The following is a 23,321-nucleotide window of genomic DNA, read 5'->3' as shown; positions in this document are numbered from 1 at the left end:
CATGAATATCTTTAACTTGTGGTTTTTTGTGCCATTCACCCAGCTCTAGTGTGAGACGTGAAAGGGGAAAACAAACCAGAGAGCAAGAACGATACCGACCTAACCTGCTTCCACCCTACAAACTGGGTGAAATAACCTGATTCACCTGCTGCTGTTTGTTTCTGAAAGTTCCTTTCCTTTGGGAGTAGTCTTAGCTGTACTTAACTGAATAGCTATGTCCACTCTGTCCAGAGAGGGGCAGGTGAATGTCTGTCTGATTTATGCATGTCTGCCTGCTACATTCACTTGGCTGCCTCATGTAGAAACTATGCATAAACGGAATGAAGTCTCTATGTAAAACAGCTGTTTCTCCTTGGGGGGAACCTTTTTTCCCCCATTTTGCTGTCCATCTGCTCAACAACTGTACCTTTGAAAGCAAGAAATAGCAAATAGCATTACATTTTTATCTTTAAAAACCGCACTCACCCCATCTTTGTGCTGGGGGGAGATGTTTTCCCCCATTTCATTTGGGTCGGGAGCTAAAGTTTTAGCAATTGGTTTGGGCGTTAGTGTCAGCTACTTCCTAGAATGCTATCCATGGTCTGCCAGCAGAGGCGTCATGTTGTTTGTATCACAGTAGCACCAAGGAGCCCTGGTCAGGGGCCAGGACACCACTGTGCTAGGCGCTGTACAAATACAGAACAAAAAGATGCTCCCTGCTCCAAAGAGCTTCCAATCAAAGTATGAGACGAGACAACAGATGGATGCGTACAAAAATGGGAGAGTACAAGGTATCATCAGTGAGACAGTATTGGCCGCCGGGACAGGTAGTGCTCTCAGCACACCAGGAGCCTAACTGGTCACGGTTCTGTAGGCCTCACAGCAAAGGAGAGTTTTGAAGGACAATGAGGTCGTTGTGTGGATGTTTAAGGGAGCTTCCCTCTCCTCCTCCCCCCCCCCGCAAGCATGAGGGGCAGCAGAGAAGAAAGCACGAAGGGGCTCGTTTGAAAATGTAACGAGTGACTGACTGGAGGATGGTATCATGGGCCGATCAGCACAGGGTCAACTTGGCTTGTCCTGGTGGGGTCTCCAATTCATTTTTCAGGAGGAATCACGCTCCAGGGAGGGTGCAGTGGGAGTCTGGCAAAGCGGGGTTCCTGAGACAGTGAGTCTCTGCATGACACCTGGAAGTAATCAGTGAAAGAGGAAAAAGCAGAGGTGGTCTCAAACCGAAGCCCAGGTCCCCAGACACCCTGAACTTCGGGGACAGTCCAGCCTGGATCCTGAACTTTATGGCGTAGGCTCTAAGCACAAGTCGTGCCACACTCCTCAGTCTGTGGGTGGGGTCTGGAATTTTAGGGTTTCAAGTGGAGCGCTTGTGATGGGAAATCGCAGTGGCTTCAGTCACAAATATGATCCCAATGTTCCTGTGAGTGCTGACAGCCCCCGTTCCAACTAGACTTCACGCATCTCCCACCAAAACCCATCACGTCTAATGCTGCACCTCTGACAGGCATAAAATGGCCTTGTGGTCTTTGCATTGTCAAGGTTTTGATGGTGCCTTAGTTACAGATTGTCTATTTGCACCACGATTTCAGAACACCTAAGATTGTGTGTGTGTGTGTGTGTGTGTGTGTTTACAGGGGGGAAATGGCCCAATTTCCTGTTGCTTTTGCTCTCCGATCAGATCTGTGTTTGATTGTAGGATTTTTCAGCTAGATGTCTCTGCTTGCTGCATCCCGGTAACTGCAGTCAATGATGATGGGGCTGCCTGTGCGGATCGAGGGGAGAATAGACTCTGCGAAGTACAGGCATAACATCTCTGTAGGGCATTTACCCAGAGTCCAGTAAGGGGCAGTGTGCAGCTGGCCCCACCACAGGGGGAGGAATTCCGTCTCTGGAAGCTCCCAAGCATAGTAGTGCACACACGTCCCTTTGGATGGTGCACCTGGACAGCTCCATGGGCCGGGGAGGGCAGGGATATGACCTCTCTCTACTTCCCCTGCCCCTCTCTTTGGGCTGATTTGCTTCACAGGCTGCTTGCAGTGCTCCCTGGCCCACCAAGTGTGGGGGAAGGCTCTTTGCTCTCTCTCCTCCTCCCCCATCCATCTGTGCTGGGGTCAGAGACAGCCCAGCTCTTAACCAGCCTTGCAACAGCCGCAAGGGGTCTGAATGCCAAGTTGACAAGTGCTGAAGAATAAAGGGATTTTGGTCAGTGCACAGCGCCCCCTCTGGGGTGCAGCCCAGCAGCTGTTGTGCCCCAGTAACGCTACACACCAACTTTTAAGAAGTGAAGCAAAGGAGCGCTTCTGCAGAGGAATGTAGGTCAGCAAAATATCATTACCCAGGTTGGACCGTGTCCAGGACATCTGTAATAACCACAAGTGGTCAGGCCCTAGAGTCTGCTTCTAGAGTCACATAAAAGCTCTCCTTTGCCATGATTTCTGCACGGAGCCTGACAACAGTCAGTACGCCGAGAGCACTGCTGAGCAGTGTTGTCGTCTGGTTTCCTGGTTGCTCCCCTGTCTGGATCCAGCTCTTGTCGTATGTTTAGATGGTAAGCTCTGTGGGGCGGGGACCTTTTTTGTTTGTTCTGCATTAGTACAGTGCCCAGCACAATGGGGCCCATGACAGGGGGCTCCTGGGGCGACCACAATACAAATATTAGATAACATTAGTGTATCATTTGCAAGATAACACCCCGACCACCCAGTAACCCCATAATTGGGTCATTGCTTCAATATTAGAGCTCTGTATTCAGCTTCCAGAGGAACCCAAATAAAATTCGATATCTTAGCATTTATCCTTAGCATTCCCTGGCTTTTCTGCTCCAGGGAATCATTGCTGAGACCAAAATAAGACCGGCTCTGGTCTTCTCCTGGTGTCTCCCCCATCCAGAAGTTGGAATGCCGTGAAAAGGTCAGATCTGTCATGATTTCAGCTCCCAACACAACTCCCTGACATCTGTAAATACAAACAGATGCATTCAGCAGCAGCACTGGAAGCCAGAACCCACCCCGACCTAGTTTAGTAGTGGCACAGAGAGAAGGACCACACTACTGATCACGAAGAGCACTTCCTGCTGCTCTTAAGTTTGCCGTGGAGGTCTCCCATCTACAAATAAATGGCCGGTCAGGGTGATTTTGCTGCAGTTGGCATGCTGGGTAGATCTCGTGTGTTATATTTGAAGAGCTCTAGATTAGGCCTGGTGGGGTTACAATAATTCTATTTTATGCAAGATGGCAAGGTTTTGGAATTTGTGCTTTTGTGCTGACTTGAACCTGTCTCTCCGACATGCCAGGTGAGTGCCCCAAGCACCAGGTTATTGGCTATTCTAGGGTTATGAGTTATTCGCTCATGCTCGCTCTGACCAGAAGTTCCATACTGTACTTGAGAGAACCTTCCCAATTAAAGTTTCCTTAAAACATTTCTGCAAAAAGTTTTGCTTTCAAGGACTCGGCATTTTCCACCAAAGAAACGTTTTGTTGAAAAATTCCCAACCAGCTCTGCTCTAGCAAATGTATTCTAGCTCTGTCCTGACATTCAGAGTTTGGAGAAAGCCCTGCAGCCAGTGTGGCGTGCATTGCAGCATCACTGGATTGGAAAGGAGGAAAATGTATGCCTGAAAGACAGCTCGTAAAACAGCCCCTTCTGCAGTTTTGCCACAGCCACCGCTATCTCATTGGTAGGGAACCGATCTGACCTGGTCTGGCTCATTTGTCTCTGAAAATTGCTTGCGACAGCAGAGAGGGCAGAGCCCGTACGCAGAAACAGTTGGAGTATTTGGATAAAGTTGAAATTCGTTACATCTAATTGGAGTGTGGGATAAATCAGATCAAGTCAGTTTGCCCCGTACGACTCTGCTCAGTCCAAGGGGAATGCTCACGATCAGATGGCGGTAATGGTTCTTGGAGAGCCAAAAGCGGAAAAACTCCAGTGCTCCCGGGCCAGGGAATTAGAATATCTAGATGTTCTGTAATGTGCTTGGGCGTTCTGTGTGCAAAAGCCATATGGAAGCCTGCACTTTTTGGGTCTTCTTTTTCTAACAAATATCTTAAAATCCCATGCAAAAAACCCCAATAATAATGCCAATGAGGGATGAAAATATCTCACTGATTGAGCTCTTCTGTATTCCCTGTATGGCTTAGAGCCCTGCAGCAGCATGCAAAGGGTTGGCATGGGACAGGTTGTAGGTATCTGCATCTATGCAAAGCTGCCTCTTTTGCCCATAGTGTGAGATTTGTGTTGGGGAGCATTGGGGTCTCCATGTAGCTGCTCCACAGCCTGGGGCGAGGTTCTTTTCTCCTGATCTCTCTTGTGCATCTGCCCAGCATGCAGACCTGCTTCCCGGGCCTAGGGCTGGGCCCAGGAGTTTGTCTAAGGTGCATATGGTTCTCATAGGATGACAGTATACTGAGCAAACCAAAGGCTCCCTCCCCATTAGGGTCAGCCACAGACAGCTCAAATGTTTTAACTAGGGCTGTCGATTAATCACAGTTTTAATCGCACTGTTAACAGAATACCAATTCAAATGTATTAAATATTTTGGATGTCTTTCTACATTTTCAAATATTTGATTTCAATTTACAACACAGAATACAAAGTGTACATTTTAGATTATTTTTTATTACAAATATTTGCACTGTAAAAATGATAAACAAAAGAAATAGTATTTTTCAGTTCACCTCATACAAGTACTGTAGTGCAATCTCTATCCTGAAAGTGCAACTTACAAATGTAGATTTTATTTTTTGTTATATAACTGCATGCAAAAACAAAACAATGTGAAACTTTATTGCCTACAAGTCCACTCAGTCCTACTTCTTGTTCAGTCAATCGCTAAGACAAGTTTGTTTACATTTACAGGAGATACTGCTGTCCACTTCTTATTTACAATGTCACCTGAAAACGAGAACAGATGGTCACATGGCACTGTTGTAGCCGGCAAAAATGTTACAAGCCTGACTCTCTACAGCTCAAATGAAAGAGCCAGTTTCTGTAGCTGGAGCCTTCAGTGGACCCATATCCTCTGTGGATTGGGCCCAGCAGGAGACGTGTCATACACACCGACCCGTGGGTTTACACCTACACTAATTGCAAAATCCTGTTTAAAGCCACGTTAATGAACGCACTGCCAATCGTGGTTCTGTTTTCCTAGACTCCTCCAGCTCAGCCATTAATTCAGTGGGCAAGTCACTTACCTCCCCTGGCTGGATAGTGCTTTGAGCTCCGGATATGAAAGAGGCTATATAAATGCAGGCGTTGTGATTAAAGCTTGCTACTAAAGAAGTACAGAGCTGCTGCCATCCCGAAGTGGCTGCCTGTTCAGAGCAATCATTTAAGAACAAGTTCCACAGATTGACTGTACGTTGTGTGAAGAAATACTTCCGTTTGTTTGTTTTAAACCTGCTGCCTATTCATTTCCTTTGGTGACACCTGGTTCTTGTGTTAGGAGGAGGAGTAAGTAACACTTCCTTATTTACTTTCTCCACGCCCGTCATGATTTTATAGACCTCTGCCATATCCCCCCCTTAGTCATCTCTTTTCCAAGCTGAAACGTCCCAGTCTTATTAATCTCTCCTCTTACGGGAAGCTGTTCCATACCCCTAATCATTTTTATTGCCCTTTTCTGAACCTTTTACAATTCCAATATATCTTTCTTGAGATGGGGCGACCACTCAGTCTTCAAGGTGTGGGCGTACCATGGATTTATATAGAGGCAACATGTCTTATTATCTATCCCTTTCTTAAGGATTCCCAACATTCTGTTTGCTTTTTTGACTGCCGCTGCACAGTGAGTGGATGTTTTCAGCGAACTATCCACAGTGACTCCAAGATCTCTTTCTAGAGCGGTAATAGCTAATTTAGACCCCATCATTTTATATGTATAGCTGGGATTATGTTTTCCTATCGACATTCAATTTCATTTGCAATATAATGGGTGACTTAAAAGCCAGGTTTTCTCATTGTAAGCAGTCACTGTTGGTTTTCAGGAGAGGGGTGGGTAGGAATGTCATGGTAATGCTGTGTGCTGAGAGCCCCAAATATCAAGGGACAGTCTGAGGTTACCCCCGCCCTGCAGTTGAAAATCTATACCTTTAAAGAAATCTCATGGCTAGCTGTGATCTATCCTAAGTATAACCCATTTGAATGACCCTAGTCTGTCCCCTCCCTGAAAGGGGATGAATGAGCGGGGAAAGCCAAAGGCCTACAGTGGCTTGAACCTGAGCTGTGACTGCTTTCTCATGCTTTCCTGTGGGGGCTTGTGAGCCAGTTCTGCTAAAACAGGGATCTTCTCACCTTGCTCCTACCTCCAGCTTGCACCCAGTACTCAAGCCTGCCTTGAATGAAGCACAATCTGACAGAGAGGTTTGGATCGGAACAAGCCCGTGCCCTGCCCTCGCATCTTCCAGCTTAGTACCTCAAATTGCTTTACCCGCATTCATGAATGGAGCCTTTCTCAACCCTCCTGCTGGGACTTCTCCTCACTAAATCGTTTAGAAGAGATGGGCCAGGACGTGAAGTAGTTTAGATCCAGTCCTCCAGCAGAGCGTGAGGGGCTTTGGATCCAGTGTCCTGGGCTGTACACATTTTTGCTTTTGATGTTCACATAAATCAATTCTCCCACGAGCAGAGCTTGAGAACCTGTGCGTCACTTTGTAGGAGTTTTTCTTTACTCTGATCGCAGAGAATTAGGCTGCTCCCACTGATTTCCCCTCCCTTCCCTCTCCCCCCGGTACATTTGCGTTAGAACTACCTTGTGTTTCTGTCATTCTCTGCCGTTTTGTCACATTTCCCTTGTGAGTCATTTTTCTCCCCCACCTCCGCACCGTTTAATTGCAGCTTTCAGGATAATATTGAGGATCATTTTCAGCATAATATTGTGACACGGCTGCCGCCTTTTTGTACAGTGTTGAAGCGTTCCATTTTCTTTCCAACGAAGAACGTAAGGAGGTTTCCGAGACCGAGATCCCAGGCTGTCCGAGTCAGTACCTTGAACTCCCTGATTGTGCTAAAGACTGAATCCATTACCCAAGTGGCCGTTTCCTCGTTCAAGCTTTGCCTGAATGAAATGAACGAAATGAAGGCTGACTGCAACAAGCTACTTGCGATGGATCCTGCTACCGTATGCAGCAGACTCCCACGCACAGCATATGAAGTTTGTTTATACCAGGTCACGTTCAATTTTCCTTGATGGCCATTGGAAAAAGGGAGGATGGATGGCCTTGCAGTTGAGATGCTGGATTTGGCCTCAAGCTCTCTGGATTCAGTTTTCAGCTGTGCCACAGACTTCTTGTCTGGCTTGGGGCAAGTCCTGGAGGGTCTGTCTGCTCTGAAGTTGGGAGGCGCGATTGCAGCTTAGCTTCACTCGCTAAAAATAGCAGTGTAGCTGCGGCGAGGTGGACTAGCCACCTGAGTACAGTCCCACCTGGGACCCTACCTACGTATTCAGGGGACGAGCCTGAGCAAGCCTGGCTACACAGCTATTTGTAGTGAGCTAGCTTCATCATCGCGACGTTGTTTGCTGACACGTGCTCTCCTAATTGCAACACCCTTAGGACTTCTCTAGATGGGGAGTTAATGCAGAGTAGCTAGTGCCCACCAGCTATGCGGGGCTTCTCTCCCATGTAGACAAGCCCTAAATCTCTCTGTGCATCAATTGTGCCCCTGTAAAATCTGGAATAATAATTCCCAACCTCAGAGGAGTTTGTGAGGATAAGCACGTCAGAGGCACGCAGATGCTGTGACGATAGAGGCCATATAAACATCTAATTAGAGAGAAAAATAGTAACATGCTGACCCATTGTACAAGGTTTGAATTTGGACAAAATGAGAGGCTCAGAGGTAGAAGAGCTTGTCAGTCCCTCTGCCAGCTCAGAATTCTTCCGCGGAGTTTCCAGCGTTTTGCCCTGCCCAGTTGATGGAGCTTCTACCACCTCTTTCGCCTTTCAGAACGGTTGGGTCCTGAGCACATCTGAAAATCGAGGGTGAAATCACAGCCCGGTTGAAATCAGCTGGAGTGTGCCCATTGGCTTCAGTCGGGCCAGGAGCTCACCCTTGGCCCTTGTCTTGATGCTTAAATGGGAGTTGAGCTCTTTTGAAATTCTGGCCACTTGTGTGGAATGAGAGTCTGTAGACACCAGTCGATAGGATTCTGCATGGACTGCAGGATGATCAGGGCTTTCCTGAGAAGTAGCGCAATAACACCACTTTTACCAGAGATGTAAGTCCAAATCTGAATACAGATGCAGCCAATAGGCACCTCTGAGGCTATAACAGCAAGTGGCCTAGCATGAGCCACAGTCTCCAGAAAAATCAACGAAAAACCACCAAACTTCTCTTTATGGGGAAAAAAAAAAGATTGAATGCTGGATTTACTGAATCTTCACGTTTGTTGTTTTTGTATCTGCCTTTTGGAGACTCAGTGTCTATTTTTCTGAGCTGGGCGTCTGGTAGATCATTGGAGAGGTGACAGTTTGTTGGACTGCGTGCAAAACGCCACAGCAGTTGTTTGTTATCCAGCATACGAAGCAGAGCAGCGTCTCAACAAGAACACAATAGCTTTCTCTGCATGCGTCTCCCTTTCTCTCTAGTTGGGTTCCTTTATGCATTGTCAGCGTGGAAGGAAACAGTTGTTGGAGCAGGAACACAGGGTCCTAGCTAGCTATTCAATCAATCCTGAGCCTACAAATACAAATATTAATCCCAAGGGGGAAGCTTTTGTTTTGCATCGTAGATGTCAGATTCACTGTAGTGCTGTATTGACTTTTTCATGATGTTTTATTTTATTCTGTTCGACTTGTTTGTGTAGCCGTCCGAGTGCCTGGCGGGGGGGGAAGGGTGCTTTATTCAGGAAGTTGTAACTGTTGTTCATCAAGAGTGCTAGCCAAATGGTTTCCGTGAGATGTGGAAGAAAATGGCCAAGTTTCTGGAGATGCTTAAAATCCAGTTAATCTGGGACAGTGGCTGCCCAGTGAGGTCACTGGTTTTGCAGAGATTGTCCGTTGAACGAACCCGGCATGTGAGCCATTCCCAAACACTAGGAGAGTTCAGATCTGGATCCAAACTTTATCACGTGGCCTTGTGTCTGTAACAGGCAATCACAAAATTGGATACTGAACACCCATGAATTTTGGAGGCGTTCAGATCTGTACTCAAGTTGAGTACATTGGGCCCCTCCACATTTTAAGTGTCTTAATAAGTGGGCGCACAACTCCTAATCATTTGAGAGCCTCTGCAGAAGAGTCCCGAATACCATATGCGGGTCAGTCTTCATGGACTGTTGGAATAGCCATGCTTCCAGTGATGGAGTCAGAGTTAGAAGTACTTGCAATGTATATGAGCCATGTGGGTTCTGTGATGATAATGGATCCCTGTTTGTGCTCTGTTCAGTTTTTCATTCAAATTTTGTTCTGATGCCAGTGCAGACAGAGCCCTGGCACATTAAAAATGTTGCTCAGAAAACTCGCAGTGCGTTTAGCTATTAGAAGAAATGTCACCACAAGGGGCTGAGTGATTTATATTCTGAATAAAGCACTTTTCGTTGGTTTCTCGTTTCCCATTTTATTTCATGACAAACTACTTTCTTTCCCTTTAATCAAAAGGGAACAAACAACCCACAGACCCAATGATAAATTACTTGGGGAGGCCTTAGGTTTTGTAGGTTTAGAAATTTGTGGCATTTTCCTCTCATTTTTAGATCTGCAGGGTCCTGAATGAGGAAAGCTGAAGTTGGCAGAGCAGGTGGGGAATATTTAGAGGGAGTAGACTCCTGCCCTATCTTCCAGAGATGTTTTGAGGTTTAACTAATGAAGGATTGCACAGTGCTTTGAGATCCTCCAGTGCAATAGGCAATAGGAAGTTCTCCAAATTTTTGGTTCTTATTCAGAACACCAAACTTCCTAGCGTTCATCTATCACTGATTAAAAGGAACTCTGGAGTGTGTAGCAATGGACCTAATACTACTGAGTATTATGGGGCCCTATCCTGAGAGGTGGTAGAAAGAAATGTAACTCCTGCTAAGTCGTCTCTCTCTCTCTTCTGATGTAATGTAGACCCTGATTTAGGAAACTATCCGTGTTGAAGAAAGTACTTAGGCATGTGCTTAACTTTAGCTTGTGCGTAAGTACTTTCCTGAATAGCTCTGTGCTTAAGCATATGCTTAAGTACCAGAAATGGGTCCCTAATCTCTAAACTCAAATCAACAGGTGTGGCTGCAAGCCACCTTTTAAAGTTCAGGGGTCAAGTCATTCTGAAACTGCTTCCAACTCCTCTCTGACATGAATCTTCCCTTAAAGCTGACTGTTATTACAAAGATTCTTTGAGTTTCTCCCTGAGCTGTTGAAAGCATCCATCTTTGCCTCCTGTCCCAGATGAGGGATGGGATGCAGAAGATACTACTGATTCCATCCCTTCCCTCTATCAGTTCATACAGATAACAATAGCTGGCTGTCTTTGCTGAATTAAATCAGCTCTTGATTGATATATGTTGCCTTATGGGCCCCTAGGTATGTCTTGGAATGAACTGCCCCAGTTTCTGTTCTTTCTGTCAAAGCTTAGGACCTTCCAGAGTGGGTGGAACAGTTTAGTGAAACACCATGAGCCTTATGCTAAGTCTTCTGCCCCGGTCATTCTAGATACACAATTTTTTCTGAAGTGGTTTGCGAAGAGAAATCGATGTACCGTATATACTCGTTCATAAGCCAAATTTTTTTGGTAAAAAAGTGAAGCATTAAAGAGAGGGGGTTGGCTTATCAACAGGTCTACAACAATTTGACAATTTTAAGCTCTACTGAATTGAATATTTAATACATTGCCGTTTTGTTTACCTGGAGCGTCCACAGGCATGGAGCCCCTCAGCTCCCAGTGGCCACGGTTCGCCGTTCCCAGCCAATGGGAGCTGCGGGGAGTGGCGGCCAGCATGTCCATCGGCACGCACCGCTTCCTGCAGCTCCCATTGGCTGGGATCGGCAAACCGTGGCCACTGGGAGCTGAGGGTCTCCCTGCCTGCAGACGCTCCAGGTAAACAAAACGTCCCAACCTGCCAGCGGCTTACCCTGATGGGCTGGGAGCCAAAGTTTGCCAACCCCTGAAATATAGGGTTGGCTTATGAAAGGGTCATACAGTTTTTGCCATTTTTACCTATCCATCTTGGTGGGGGGAGGTCAGCTTATAAATGAACGGGCTAATGAACAAGTAAATACGGTAATTGTTTCATAGCATTTCCATGCATAATCGGCTTGATTTAATTGAATATTTATAATATCTTTATCTATACCCTTCTGCTTGGGTGATTTCTGGGGTGAATATAGAGAAAACATTCCATAAATGACACGTATAAAATATTCAGCTCACAGCAATGTCGGAGCGCTTAGATTCCTAAGAGAGGCTCTGGAGCCAGTAGTAATCGGATGGCCCTGGCTGATGGGATGTGACATCTTAGTGAACGCTCCCGTCTGACTCCTTCCGATGAGTAACAAAATACAGACCAGTTGATGTGAATAAACAGCGATGGCCATCAAAGCCTAGGACGATCAGAGTTTCTAGGGCTGTGTATTTGGGATGCCTCTCTCCTTTTAAATGTGCACACGGTTTCTTGGTCCAGAATTTCATAGCTGAAGACTGAATGTTGAGAGCTCCTCACTAGAATGCATCTGTTGGCATAACTCCCCTACCCAAGGGAGTCAGTTGGCAGTGGATGGACTGTTCCATGTGGAGCGTGGCCTGGTTAATGAAGCCAGACGTTGGGTTCATTGTGCCCTGTATTGAGCATGGTTTAAATCAGCGACACGCTGCTCGCCTAAAATGAGTCCGAATTCAAGACGAGGCTCAGAAATGAGGCTGTTCTCTTGCAGAGGGAGGCAGCGTGGACCACTTGAGACTATCAAAGGCGAAGAGGCATCAGATCATGCAGGCCTCCAGGGGAGGTGAGCATGGCCCCTGCCATCACCCATCACAGATTGCTGCCGAGGAGGAGGGTCTCCCCTAATGATCCTGGCAGGATGAGGAGACTGAATCGCTGGGGCCACCCCCCCCCCGGCGTCTGTGTCCCGCTGAGAGGAGAGTGAGCCACCAAGACCCATCCCCCACCAATGGCATGCTGTTGAATGGAGTGTGGGACCCATCACCTGTAGTTGTCTGCTGCCAGGGTGGGGATGAGAGGTTGTTGGCCACCAGCCACTTCCCACCAAGTCTCCTTGCTGTTGGCAGGGCCGGGCTTGGGGGAGCGGGCTGTCCTCAGACCCTGGTGCATCATCAGGGAGGTGAAATATTTATGGCTCTGCCACGCTGCGCAGAGTTTGCTTCAGGCCAGGCGCCCTTGCTGCCGGCTCTTTGCACCTGTGGCCCACTTGGGAAGAGCCGCTTTTATTTTTTATAGATGATCACGGGTCCAGAACAGTTGTGCTGCCGAGCCTGGGACTGACCTGCTTGCTGGACCTGAGTCTGGGTAGTGCAGGGACTCGGCCCACAACGTCTCTCTCTTAACACTAGAGTTCTGAGGCGCAGTTAACACAAAGAACAGGCAGGTTTTTATTTCCCCATGAGGGACCCGTGCATTCTGCCCACAGGTCCTGAGCCTGCTGGGAAGTGCGGGGGAAGTTCTCCTCTCTGCTGTGTGTTTCGGCTCTTCAGGGAGCATTATTCAGGATTTTCAATTGAGCCTCTTTATTGGGCCATCTGTATCGTGTCACAGGCAAGCCCCAATACCAAAAGGGCTCTCATTGATTTCAAATGATTTACAGTTCGATTAGCTTTCTGGACACGCTGCAGTTGGGAAGGTGTTTGCCTGCAGCGCCCGTGGCGGTCGTATGATTTCTTTCTTCGCTCGGACTTGTCGTTATTCACATCAGAGACCCCTAAGCAGAAGTTTCTCTCCCTCTCCCTGCCTTGGTGCAGAAGTTGCACCCTGTAGAGTGGGGCTTGGATGCACAAGTAACCCTCCCATACCAAGAACGCAAGCTAGCATTAGCCACTTGCAATAGCTGGCCCTAGAGACTTCCAGCATAGCACAGAGCGGGGACCCCCTGTCTCTCCGCGCACAGATAATGGGGCAGGACTGTCCCTTGTCCACCCACCCTGTAATTCACTGCGCACTCCTGATTTTTCACTGGGCTCTGTCATATCACGAAGAACAGTTAAAATCTCAAATTAATTTTGGGTCGTTGCCCACTGATCGCTCCTCAGTGGCCTACGTGACCCGCCTCTGCCGACCCCCATCCAATTCCTGTGGGACTGGTGCCCACGTGACACAAGCTGCTGCCACAGTTGGCACAAATTGGCACCCTCAATGGCACTCTTGCAGGAGAAGTCGGGGATTGAATGGGTGTACCCACTGCACTGCCTACCGTGCCCCTAGAGGGCAGCCTTCCAGGTCAGAGTAGAGACACGTTGCCAAAGGGCTTAGAAGGGGAAACTTGCAGTGCTGCAGCTTGTGGATAAATGCAGCTTGGGGCCAGTCCCAGCTACTGTCCCAGAGGTGCCGGGAAACTGCCCGTGGAGAATTGAGTGCCACCCCGGTGCTGCCCTGAAGCCAAACTGCCAGTTGAATGCTCTAGGGGGCCCCCTTCTCGCCCCCATTGAGCCAGCTGTCTCCAAACAATTGGAGGGGATCAGACTCCTACTCCTCACCGGCTCCATCCCTACAGTGGGGTTGCCCAAACCCCCAGACTTGCCTGGCTTCTCCCAGTCCCACCCGGTGGTGCAGTTCCCCTCCCCTGCCCGTTCTTGTAGGTCTTTGCCTGGGGCAGTGTTACACGAGAGGGTTTTCTGCCCCCGCTGCAGTGAGAGATTCTTTCTCTCCGCGTGCTGGCTGCAGAGACCGAAATCCTCCTCCTCCTCCCCCTTCCCCCACCTCTGACTCCAGTGCTTTCGACAGCTAAATCTGTGCCTCTCTCCCTTCGCTCCCTAAACCTGCCTCCCAGCCAAAGCTATTGGAAAGGTTTCCCAGCAGAGCCAGGCATTCAGCCGGAGACTGGGACTGCCTGGCCAAGAGCCACATGCTCTCACAGACCCCAGCAGAGAGACAAGAGGCCGTTTGGCATCCAGGCGAGAGGGGGCTATGTCGTCTGACAGCAGAGCAGGGGATGAACCGCAACCCGAGCATGCTTGCCGCTTTGCTGCAATCCTTGATGATTATTTTTGTGCTGGGGCTGGTTAATCTCTGACATTTCACGTGGCAGCTTTAAGGGGAAAAGACAGGCCGTGGAAGACAATTGCTGATCAGCTGCAGACTGGTCGAGTACCTGGCCTAATGGCCTGAGTGCAGAACTGAGAGCCAGAAGCTCCTGGGAACCCACACAGTCTGTCCCCTGTGTGAATGCTGTTCCCCGGCATGCGTTTGCATGGGTGTGTGCAACTGACTGGATGGGTGGGCCCTTGAGTTCTGTTCCAGGCTCTGCCACTGACTTGCTATGAGACCATGGGCAACTCACTTTGTCTCTTTGGCCATGTCTACACTATGAGCGCTACTGTGGCCACCGCTGCAGGGCTGTAGTGCCCTAGTATAGATGCTTCCTACAGTGACGTAAGGGTTTTTTCTGTTGTCGTTCAGCCACCTCCTGGAGCAGTAGCTAGATCATTCTTCCATTGACCCAGCCATGTCTACACCAGGGGTTGGTCAGCATAACCGCAGCCCCTGGGAGTAAATCTTTCCCACCCCTGAGTGACATAGCTCTCAATTTTAAGTGTAGACCAGGTCTCAGTGTTTACCCTTCTGCAAAACAGGGTTAGCAGTAACAAAAGGGTGGTATGGGTTAATTAGTCAATGTGCATAAAAGGCATCGAGAGCCTTGAATGAAAACGTCTGTATCAAAGCAAAGTATGATGATGATTATTCAATATGAATATGAGAGCTACCACAGAGCCTGTCTGAATCCCAGAAGCGGTAGGTAGTAACTGACCGTACACTGTGTTCTCTATAAACCAGATTCTTAAATCTTCACCTAGGGAAATCTCCCATAGGTTTCTGTAATCCTTGGACCTTTGCCTGCGTGCAGACTCCCTTCTGCTGGCTCTACATTTCCCACCACTGAATGACAGCGATGTTTGGAGGTAGAGAGCACAGGAGCATGTAAAGTGGGTGTAAAGGACTAGAGAGAAAGTGAAAGGGTGACTTGGTCACAGGCTGGAATAGAGATTTCATAAGAGGGGGGTTTTCAATCTAGCAGACAGAGGTCTAACAAGAGCCAATGGCCGGAAGGTGACGCTAGACAAATGCAGACTGGAAAAAGGGCCCAGCCTGACAAAGCCCTGGCTGGGATGATTTAGTTGGGGTTGGTCCTGCTTTGAGCAGGGGGTTGGACTAGATGACTTCCCAAGGTGTCTTCCAACCCTAATCTTCTATGCTTCTGTGTAAGGTGCAAATTTGTAACTGTGAGGGTAGTTCTCCATTGGAACCCTTTCCCAAGGGAGGTGGTGGATTCTCTCACTGGACATTTTAAAATCAAGATTGGATTCTTTTCTAAAAGATCTGCTGTAGCTGAGCCAAATGAATTCATCCAGGGAAGCTTTATGGCCTGTGTTATGCAAGGGGTCATGCTACATGATCCCAGACTTTATTTTTGCCCTGATAATCTAGGAATCCATGTTTCAGTCAGGTTTCCTAACAGACTTCCTGCCGCTTGCTGGGATGAGTCACCATTCCTGATTTCCTATTTTTAATTTAAGCACCTGCTTAAAATCATGCAGTTGCTTTTAACAGCTACTCTTGGGTTTAATACAAGATGTGCAAAGAGCCCAGCAGGGCTGCGTATTAGTTGCAGAATCGTAGCAAACAGAGATGGGAAAGACCCATTACATCATCTAGTCTGTCCCTCTGCCATTGCAAGCTTGTTCCCTTCACCATGGTGTGCTCCCCAGTGTTTTGTGCTGTCCATTTAAAAATATCTTTGTGTTGGAGCTTCTGTTGCTTTTCTCAGGGCAAGGGCTCTCAACCTGGTGGTCTTGGACAGGTGTCAGGACTACACTATCCTTCTCGTGGGGCTAAGTGGGGAAGGGACTCTGTTGGATTGTAAAATGGAAAAGGGTAAGAACTCTGGTTTAGGATCTTGTTCTACAGTCTAACAGACTGGATATAGCCCCTTGTGGCACCCCCAAATGATTCCTCTTCTGGCTTGGTGTTTACAGCCTTCAAATGTGTGTGGAGAGTCCTCTTTCCTCCCCTATGCTACCATGGGTCTGAGCTATTCTATGCAGGGTGACTAACCTTTTGCCATCAGTTGCTCCAAACCCTTAAATACTTTTATTTCTCTTCCCCTGAATTCCTTCCAGTTCGTTGACATGTTTATGGTATTGCTGTGCCCAGAACTCGATGTACTGTTGCAGGGCCCCTCCTCCACCCTGAAGCCTAAGGCAAGGCCTGTTCTCTCTTTGAGACATGATACATCTGTTCTTGAAAGCCCATAGATAGGCGCTGGAGAATTAAGCAGAGGGATATGGGTGATAATTGCTCAGAGACGTGTGGACAGCCGTTGCTGAATTTAGTTGCCCTATCTTTCACATGGTGGTTTAATCTGATCAGGCAATACATCATGATATTTAGGGGCCCCTAATTCTCCCTGGCCTCAGAATGCCATTTTCCCTAACCCTGAACCCACAAGGGTGGGTTGTCCACTGGAACCCTGACTGAGAACTCGGTTGCCAGCAGTATCAATGACTACCGGAGAAGAAAATGGGATGGCTGGTGGTTTGTCAAGAACTGATAACCTGCTCAGAACATCACGCGACACAAGGGGAGTTCTTCCCCAGCAGGCTGACAGTCAGACACGGTCGATAAGGCACGCCGGGAGCAGATGTTCTGAACTAGCTCACATCACTTCTCCTGTGACATTCCCTACGGCGGCCTTTTGGAGTGGGCTAGTGTTTGTGGGTTTTGTGATGACCTGAGCGGTTCTCTCTTGGGTAACTGAGAGCTTCAGCAGCACTGGGCGGTGACTTGGTTATACATGCTATCCATGTGGTATTTTAATGATTGATAGTCACTGCTTTTCCTGTGGTTGTTTTTGATTTTTCAGAATAGCCCTAAGGGGCTCGCGGACTTGACATGGGACCCAGTGCGTGAGCCACTTCTGGGGCAAAGCAGCTCCACTGTATTGCAAATAGACTTGGCTCTTCTCTTATTAATGATCCCATGAAGTGGCATTGCTACAAATAACCTACCTGGCATCCTTCCCTTTGCCTATGCAGGAGGGAGACTCGTTTGGAGCCATGGAGAAGGTCTGCAGGCAGCTGACCTACCACCTCAGCCCTCACTCGCAGTGGAGACGCCAAGGGATCATGAAGAGGAAGTCTCAGTCCTGGTGAGTCAGCTTCTGAAAGCCATGCAGATTGTTTGTTTGACGTTTCCTCCCGCCCCCGACCAGATGCTTCGAGACATGTTGGTGTCACTTTCAGGTCGGAATGGAAGGAAATCGCTTCTGCCATGGCCATCGGCGTTTGTGGGAGGGTAGCTGTAAGCAAGCCATCGGGGAGCAGAGATTGTTTCCCCAGAATCAAATTTATTCATCATCTCAGCTGCCTTTCCTGTGCTCCCAGCAACACTAATCTGTCTGTGCCACTGTATCTGTGCATTGGCTCACCCCCATCCCTTTAGGCCCAGGTGTTAGGCTTCCTATGCTCCTGGGTAGCTTTAACTTCTGGGAAATGTGATGCTTCAGTACGGATGGTCGGTTGTCTCTGCAGGTCGCTGCCCAACTATCGCCCTTGCAAATGACAACAATTCCCTTTGGTTATGGACTGGGGCTTGATTCTGCACAGCACAGATGTGGAGTGTTGCACCTGTAAACACGGGGTGAAAAGGGAGGAACAGGTGAGCTCATGGGAAACCGACCCCGCACTAAGGAGTGTGCTGGCCACTAGGTTGCTCTTGCCTAGTAACAGGAATGAGACCTACGTGGGGAGCATAGAAATAAGGGCCTTGTTAGCATGATGAGGATTATGCTTACCCCAGATCTACTCTGGCATATCTAGTCACATACCTCTGCGCTTGTTTTACCCAATGCATTTGTGAACAAGGGGGCAGGTGCACAGGAGGCTTGAGACTTGCCCGCAATCCATGCTGCAGAGTTTACCTAGCATTTACCCTCCTCTGCTGTCACTGTCTCTTTGGCTGGGCTTTGCTTGCCACTGGGACGACACCTGCTCTCAACTGTCCTTGCAGAATTCAGTGCTTCTGCTGCATTGTACCTGCTTTTATGCCCTGGTTCACATTATGCAGGGACTTGGGGGGAATGCAGGCTTAATTGCTATGATGCTGATATGTGCATTCATCTTTGCAAAGCTAGACAGACCACCTGGGGCTTAAATCTGCCGGGCCAGTTGGTGTAACATATCTGAATTAATCAACTGTACTGGGGATTTAGCAAGAAGGGCTTTAGGATGGGATTTTCAAAAGCTACGAAGGCACTTAAGTACCCAACTCCTAGTGAAAGTCCAATGGGAATTGGGTGCTTAAGTCTTGGAGAATCTCTCTCTTATTAAATCAGTGTTTGCATATGAGGGTGCAACCCTCTCCCTTTCTAAATCCCGAGCCCTTCCCCCTTGTCTGTTGTGTACTCATTGTCTGGGAAGGCTGCATGAAACTTCCACAGATGCATAAATACTTAGCTGACAACAGTTGTATTCACCATATTGTGTAATGGGATGATCAGAGACAACACCAATTTGTCCAGGCTAGACTTTCTGCTCTGACAGTTAACGTACAAGCGCAGCGGCTGTGTTGTTGTGAGACATCTTGGCTTTGTGATGATCTGCATAAAGGGAATTGTGGGATTAAAAACAGCCCAGGAGAGGGGAGGAAAACATCTAATTCAAATGAACCGTCTTAACCCCTCCCCACAAGCTCCTCAAAATACCAGTGTCACTGCTATGTGCATGTCCCAGAACTCTGCAGCTTAGAAGCACGTGGCTAAGGCAGCATTGACAGAAAGCCAAAAGGTCACCTGTCTGCCCAGCAGGGCTGATGCGGCGTCTCCGGTAAGGTCAATGTCAAGTGCGTGCTGTCTCCAGCCCATCGGTGGCTTGTTTCTTTCTTTTCCAAGGGTGCAAGTTCAATTATTGCCATCTCCTGACACAATTAAAAGCCCTACCTGTCAGCTCAGCACTAAGGTCTGCTTCAGCAGCTCTTCCACTGGAGCCACCCTGTGGCAGCTCTAGGTTGAGTGTGCAGGTAGGTGGGGGCATTGCTCAGGGACTGCTGCGGTTGGCTGGCTGGTCCCTGAAATCCCACTGTTGCTGCTGCTCCTTTGGTGCCCCCTGCTGGGACGTGCGCTGAATAGGTTGGGGCACTGAAGCAGCTGCCCTGCATGGATCTTCGAGCTACAAGAGCCATTCCATTATATTGACAAGGGAGAAGGGTGCCGAGCATTAGGATGAAGGTAAATGTGTGTTGCTCTGATTTTATGTTCCCGTTTTTCTAGGTAGGGCAGAGCCCCCCAAACCCTGGTAAGTTTGCTGTTCCCCTGCTGCAGCCACCTGCTAGGAAAAGGTCCAACTTCTCATATAGACTCATTTAATTCCTGAGGGTGGCGCTACACCTTGGAAGCCTTTGAGCTAGTTTAGAGGTGGCCTTTTTTTCACATGCCGAATCACGACTATAAGCCTCAAGGCATCAACGGGGGAGAGGAGGGCACCAGTCCATCGTGTATTGAGTGCCAGATGGATCTGTTAGCAAGGGAATGGGCTTCTCTGCTTTCCCCTTTCTCTCGCTCATGTGGAGGGGTGAAGCTCCCTCTTCCAGTCATCTCCTCTTTCTGTGGTTGGGAGAAATGCAGTAAGTCATCCTCCTCCATGCTGGAAATGGCCATTAAATGTCCCAGTATGAGATATTTATGGGGAAGTCTGCCATGCCACAACATCTCTCTATCCATCATGTAATGCACTGTATTTAGAGGATCTCAGCTGGTGGGGTATCTCCTGGCAGTCACTGATTATTGCATGATGGGGTTTCTTGTGCCTGTGCTGGAATGGAGCTGCTCGGTAACAGTGAATGGATACTGTCTATTAATATAGTGGTTTAGTTTAATAGGGGGGTTGTCAGGAAGAACAAGCAGGAAGGGGAACAGTGGCTCAAGATAAGCCACTCCTCAGGAAACTCCTAAGGGTTGTTGAGAGACAATACCCCAATGATGAGCTTTGAAGGTTCAGCCTCTTAGCTCCGCCAACATACACAATTGATTCTGATGAGCAGGGACGAAGTCCAGGAACGCGCAAAGGAACTCTGACTGGTTTAAAAGGACTTTCTCAAGAGGGGAGGAGTTGTTTGGAGGGACCAAACTTCTACACAGGCGCCACTGGGGCATCTGACAAATTAAGGCCTGCCTAGGCTACCATCAGAGGATGGTAAGCCTGTAGGGAAGATAGCCGTGCGTGCCAACTGTTTGTGGCTTTAAAAATTCTCTCTGAATGTTTTGTTGCTCCTGTGAAAGCAAGCACTCCCTTGGTTTTAAGAAGGCTATTTTGTCACTGGATACCGCTGGTCACAGACTCCCACAGGGGAGAAATGCAGGTGATCGGTCAGATCAGCAGGGTCAGCACGGTTGATACCCAGAGTGCTTGAGCCCAAGGCCCGCTCTGAGAGGGGGAGAACTGTGGAGTTCTGCCCAGGGGAGGCAAAGGCCTGAGGTGGGTGGTGCACACACACAGAGAGACTAGGAAGGGGACAGAGGTGCAGCTAGCTCCGTAACTCTGAGAGCGCCTTCCTCTGACAGGGCCCTGACCTAGCAGGGACCCTGGCCTCATTTGGTACGGCAAGTCCCATATTTTTATGATGCTGACGGGTGCTGACATAAACGGCACCGCTCTCCCTTGCACGGCACGCAGAGCTTTGCTTCCACGCCGCATGCACCAAGTAGCAGAGGTGGAGTAGTAGCCGTGGAAGATTCAGCCGTGGAAACTCTTGGTATTGCTAATTCTGTATCGTAGGTGTGGTGTTGGGCAAGGCCTGTGTGCAGCACTGTCCCCTGGACTGATTGCTAACCACTGCTAACGACTGACTTATGACACTGTGTCATCACTGATGGCTGTTTGCATTGTGGTGTAGCTGTGTTGGTCTCAGGATCTTAGAGAGAGAGGGTAGGTGAGGTAATGTCTTTTACTTGACCAACTTTGGTTGATGAAAGAGACCAGCTTTCAAGCCCCACAGAGCTCTTCTTCAGTAGCTAACAAATTCTGAGGGCATGGCTACACTTGCAGATGTAGAGCGCTTTGAGTTAAACCAGCCTTCGTGGAGCACAGTAGGGAAAGCGCTGCAGTCTGTCCACACTGACAGCTACAAGCGCACTGGCGTGGCCACATTAGCAGCTCTTGCAATGGCCACAGAGAGCAGTGCCTTGTGGCAGCTATCCCAGCATGCAAGTGGCTGCAACGTGCTTTTCAAATGGGGTGGGGGGTGGGGGTGGAGTGTGACAGGGAGTGTGTTGTGTGTATGTGGGGGGAGAGGGAGTGGGTTTTTGGGGACCTGAGAGTGTGTCAGCATGCTGTCTTGTAAGTTCAGACTGCAGCAGACCCCCCTCACCCTCGCCTCTCTCTCACACTCTCACAGCAAGCAGTATTCCATAGTAATGGTTCCTTTGTCCCAGAGCAGATAAGCAGCCGGCTGTCAGAAACGGAGCTTTCAAAGGTATATCCGCATTCCTACAGTGATTTCAAAACAATGAGAAGAGTGGCCACTTGACTTAAGGGGATTATGGGACGTTTCCAGAGGCTGATCAGAGTGCAGTAATGCAACACCTCGTTCACACTGGTGCCCGAGCGTTTCAGCCAAGGCGCACCAAGCATTAATCTTCTCGCCGAGGTGGAGTACCAGGAGCGCTCTAGCCGTGGAGTCAGAGCGCTCTACGTGCCTTGCCAGTGTGGACGGGTCGTGAGCTAGGGGCCTGGGGCTGCTTTAAATGTGCTCTAACTCACAAGTGTAGCCAAGCCTTGAGCTCCTGCTCTTTGGCAGCAGGGTGATCTGAGTTCTAGCCCTGCTGAGGGGGTGAACGTCTGGTGAGCTGTAGTGTGCTTCACAGTGACCATGAAAAGCAGGTCCAATAAAAGGCTAAATAATCCTGTCATGCGTCAGATGTTTGCCTCTGCCTCCATCTTTGACGTTTGCCAAGGGTGTGTATCATTGATTGGCAATGTTACTTTCTTTGTCTCGCTGTTATGTTTTATGCGTGTTTGTTTTTATTTATTAAAGAAAGGGAAGGTGACAGTAGCTAGAGGAGTCAGTTATTATCAGCATTATATATCATCAACTCGGGGGCCCCAGGTGTGATCATGTCTCTGTTGTAACAGGTGCAGTACAAACACATAGTAAGAGACAGTCCCTGTTCCAAAAAACTTCTAATCTAAATACACAAGACAGACAAAGGGTGGGAGGGGAAGCAGGCACAGAGAGATTAAGTGACTTACCCACAGCCAAATAGCACATCAGTGGCAGAGAATCAGCATTAGAACCCATGTCTCTCCTGAGATTTGTCCTTCTGCCCTAACCACTAACATTGTTGCTAGGTAGTCCAGCGACAGATGCCCTAGAAATGGCTCAGATTGGGATGTAGAATAACTGCAGTTTCATATGACTGTTGTTCTCGGATTTTTAAGCACAGTGTGTAATTAAAAAATTGGATTGATTTGTATTCACTATTAGATAAGCAAAACTGTCAGATCTGCGCACTGCATACTCGGAGATCTGTTCTGCCGATTTTAATAAAAGAGCAGGGCAGGAGCACCCGATCGAGGAGTTTACTGTAAGTCACATCCCATTGGGGGTTCTCAGCACATGGTGCAGCGTGGTAAATGGGGCACGCAGTCGTTGCTTTACCCTAATTTTTTTCTAGTTAGAGTAGGAAATGACCACCCCTTGCTGTCCTCTTAGGATGTAATTAAACCTGTAATGCTGTGGCAGTGGGAAGCTCTTCCGGGCTGAAGAGTCTCAAGAAACTCTGTAAAACAGATTTTAAAAAGTCAGTTTTGTGCCATTCTCTGTCTTTAATTATCAGATCTCTCTCTACATGTGTGTGTGTGTGTGTGTGTGTCTGTGTGTGTTTCCCCCCCCAGAGACCTAACTGGCTTTAGCTGGGAGCCCTGTTGTAAGATTCTACTTTCTCCTTTGGAAGAGGCGAGAAATAGTTGAGGTTTTTGATCATCATAATAGCGAAGGGCTGAGATTCATCCGTAGCGTCAGTCCAGTTATGGCCACGTACTTGAGGCAGCGCTGGGATGAGGTACGCATCCTGTACACCCTATCACACAGCTAAAACCTGACAAACGAGGCCTATCCTGGCTGTAGTAATTAAAGAACATGTGGCCCTCCCCCTTAGAGTGGTGGTGTGAGCCCTTCCGCCCTGAAACTCCGGTAGATT

The 23,321-nt window shown here is 48.4% G+C and overlaps 1 protein-coding gene across 1 annotated transcript in view; it reads left to right on the top strand.

Annotated features, from left to right (window-relative positions):
- The window catches only part of LRRC75A (leucine rich repeat containing 75A), a 189,968-nt gene that overhangs the window by 106,676 nt on the left and 59,971 nt on the right, over positions 1-23,321 (top strand). Inside the window, exon 3 of the mRNA XM_074974328.1 lies at positions 17,164-17,276. Coding sequence (XP_074830429.1) covers positions 17,164-17,276 — 113 coding nt within the window. The remainder of the gene's footprint in view (positions 1-17,163; positions 17,277-23,321) is intronic.

Source organism: Natator depressus, chromosome 17, assembly GCF_965152275.1.
Source record: "Natator depressus isolate rNatDep1 chromosome 17, rNatDep2.hap1, whole genome shotgun sequence".
Classification (NCBI taxonomy): Eukaryota; Metazoa; Chordata; order Testudines; family Cheloniidae; genus Natator; species Natator depressus.
This window is presented reverse-complemented; position numbering and strand designations above follow the sequence as displayed.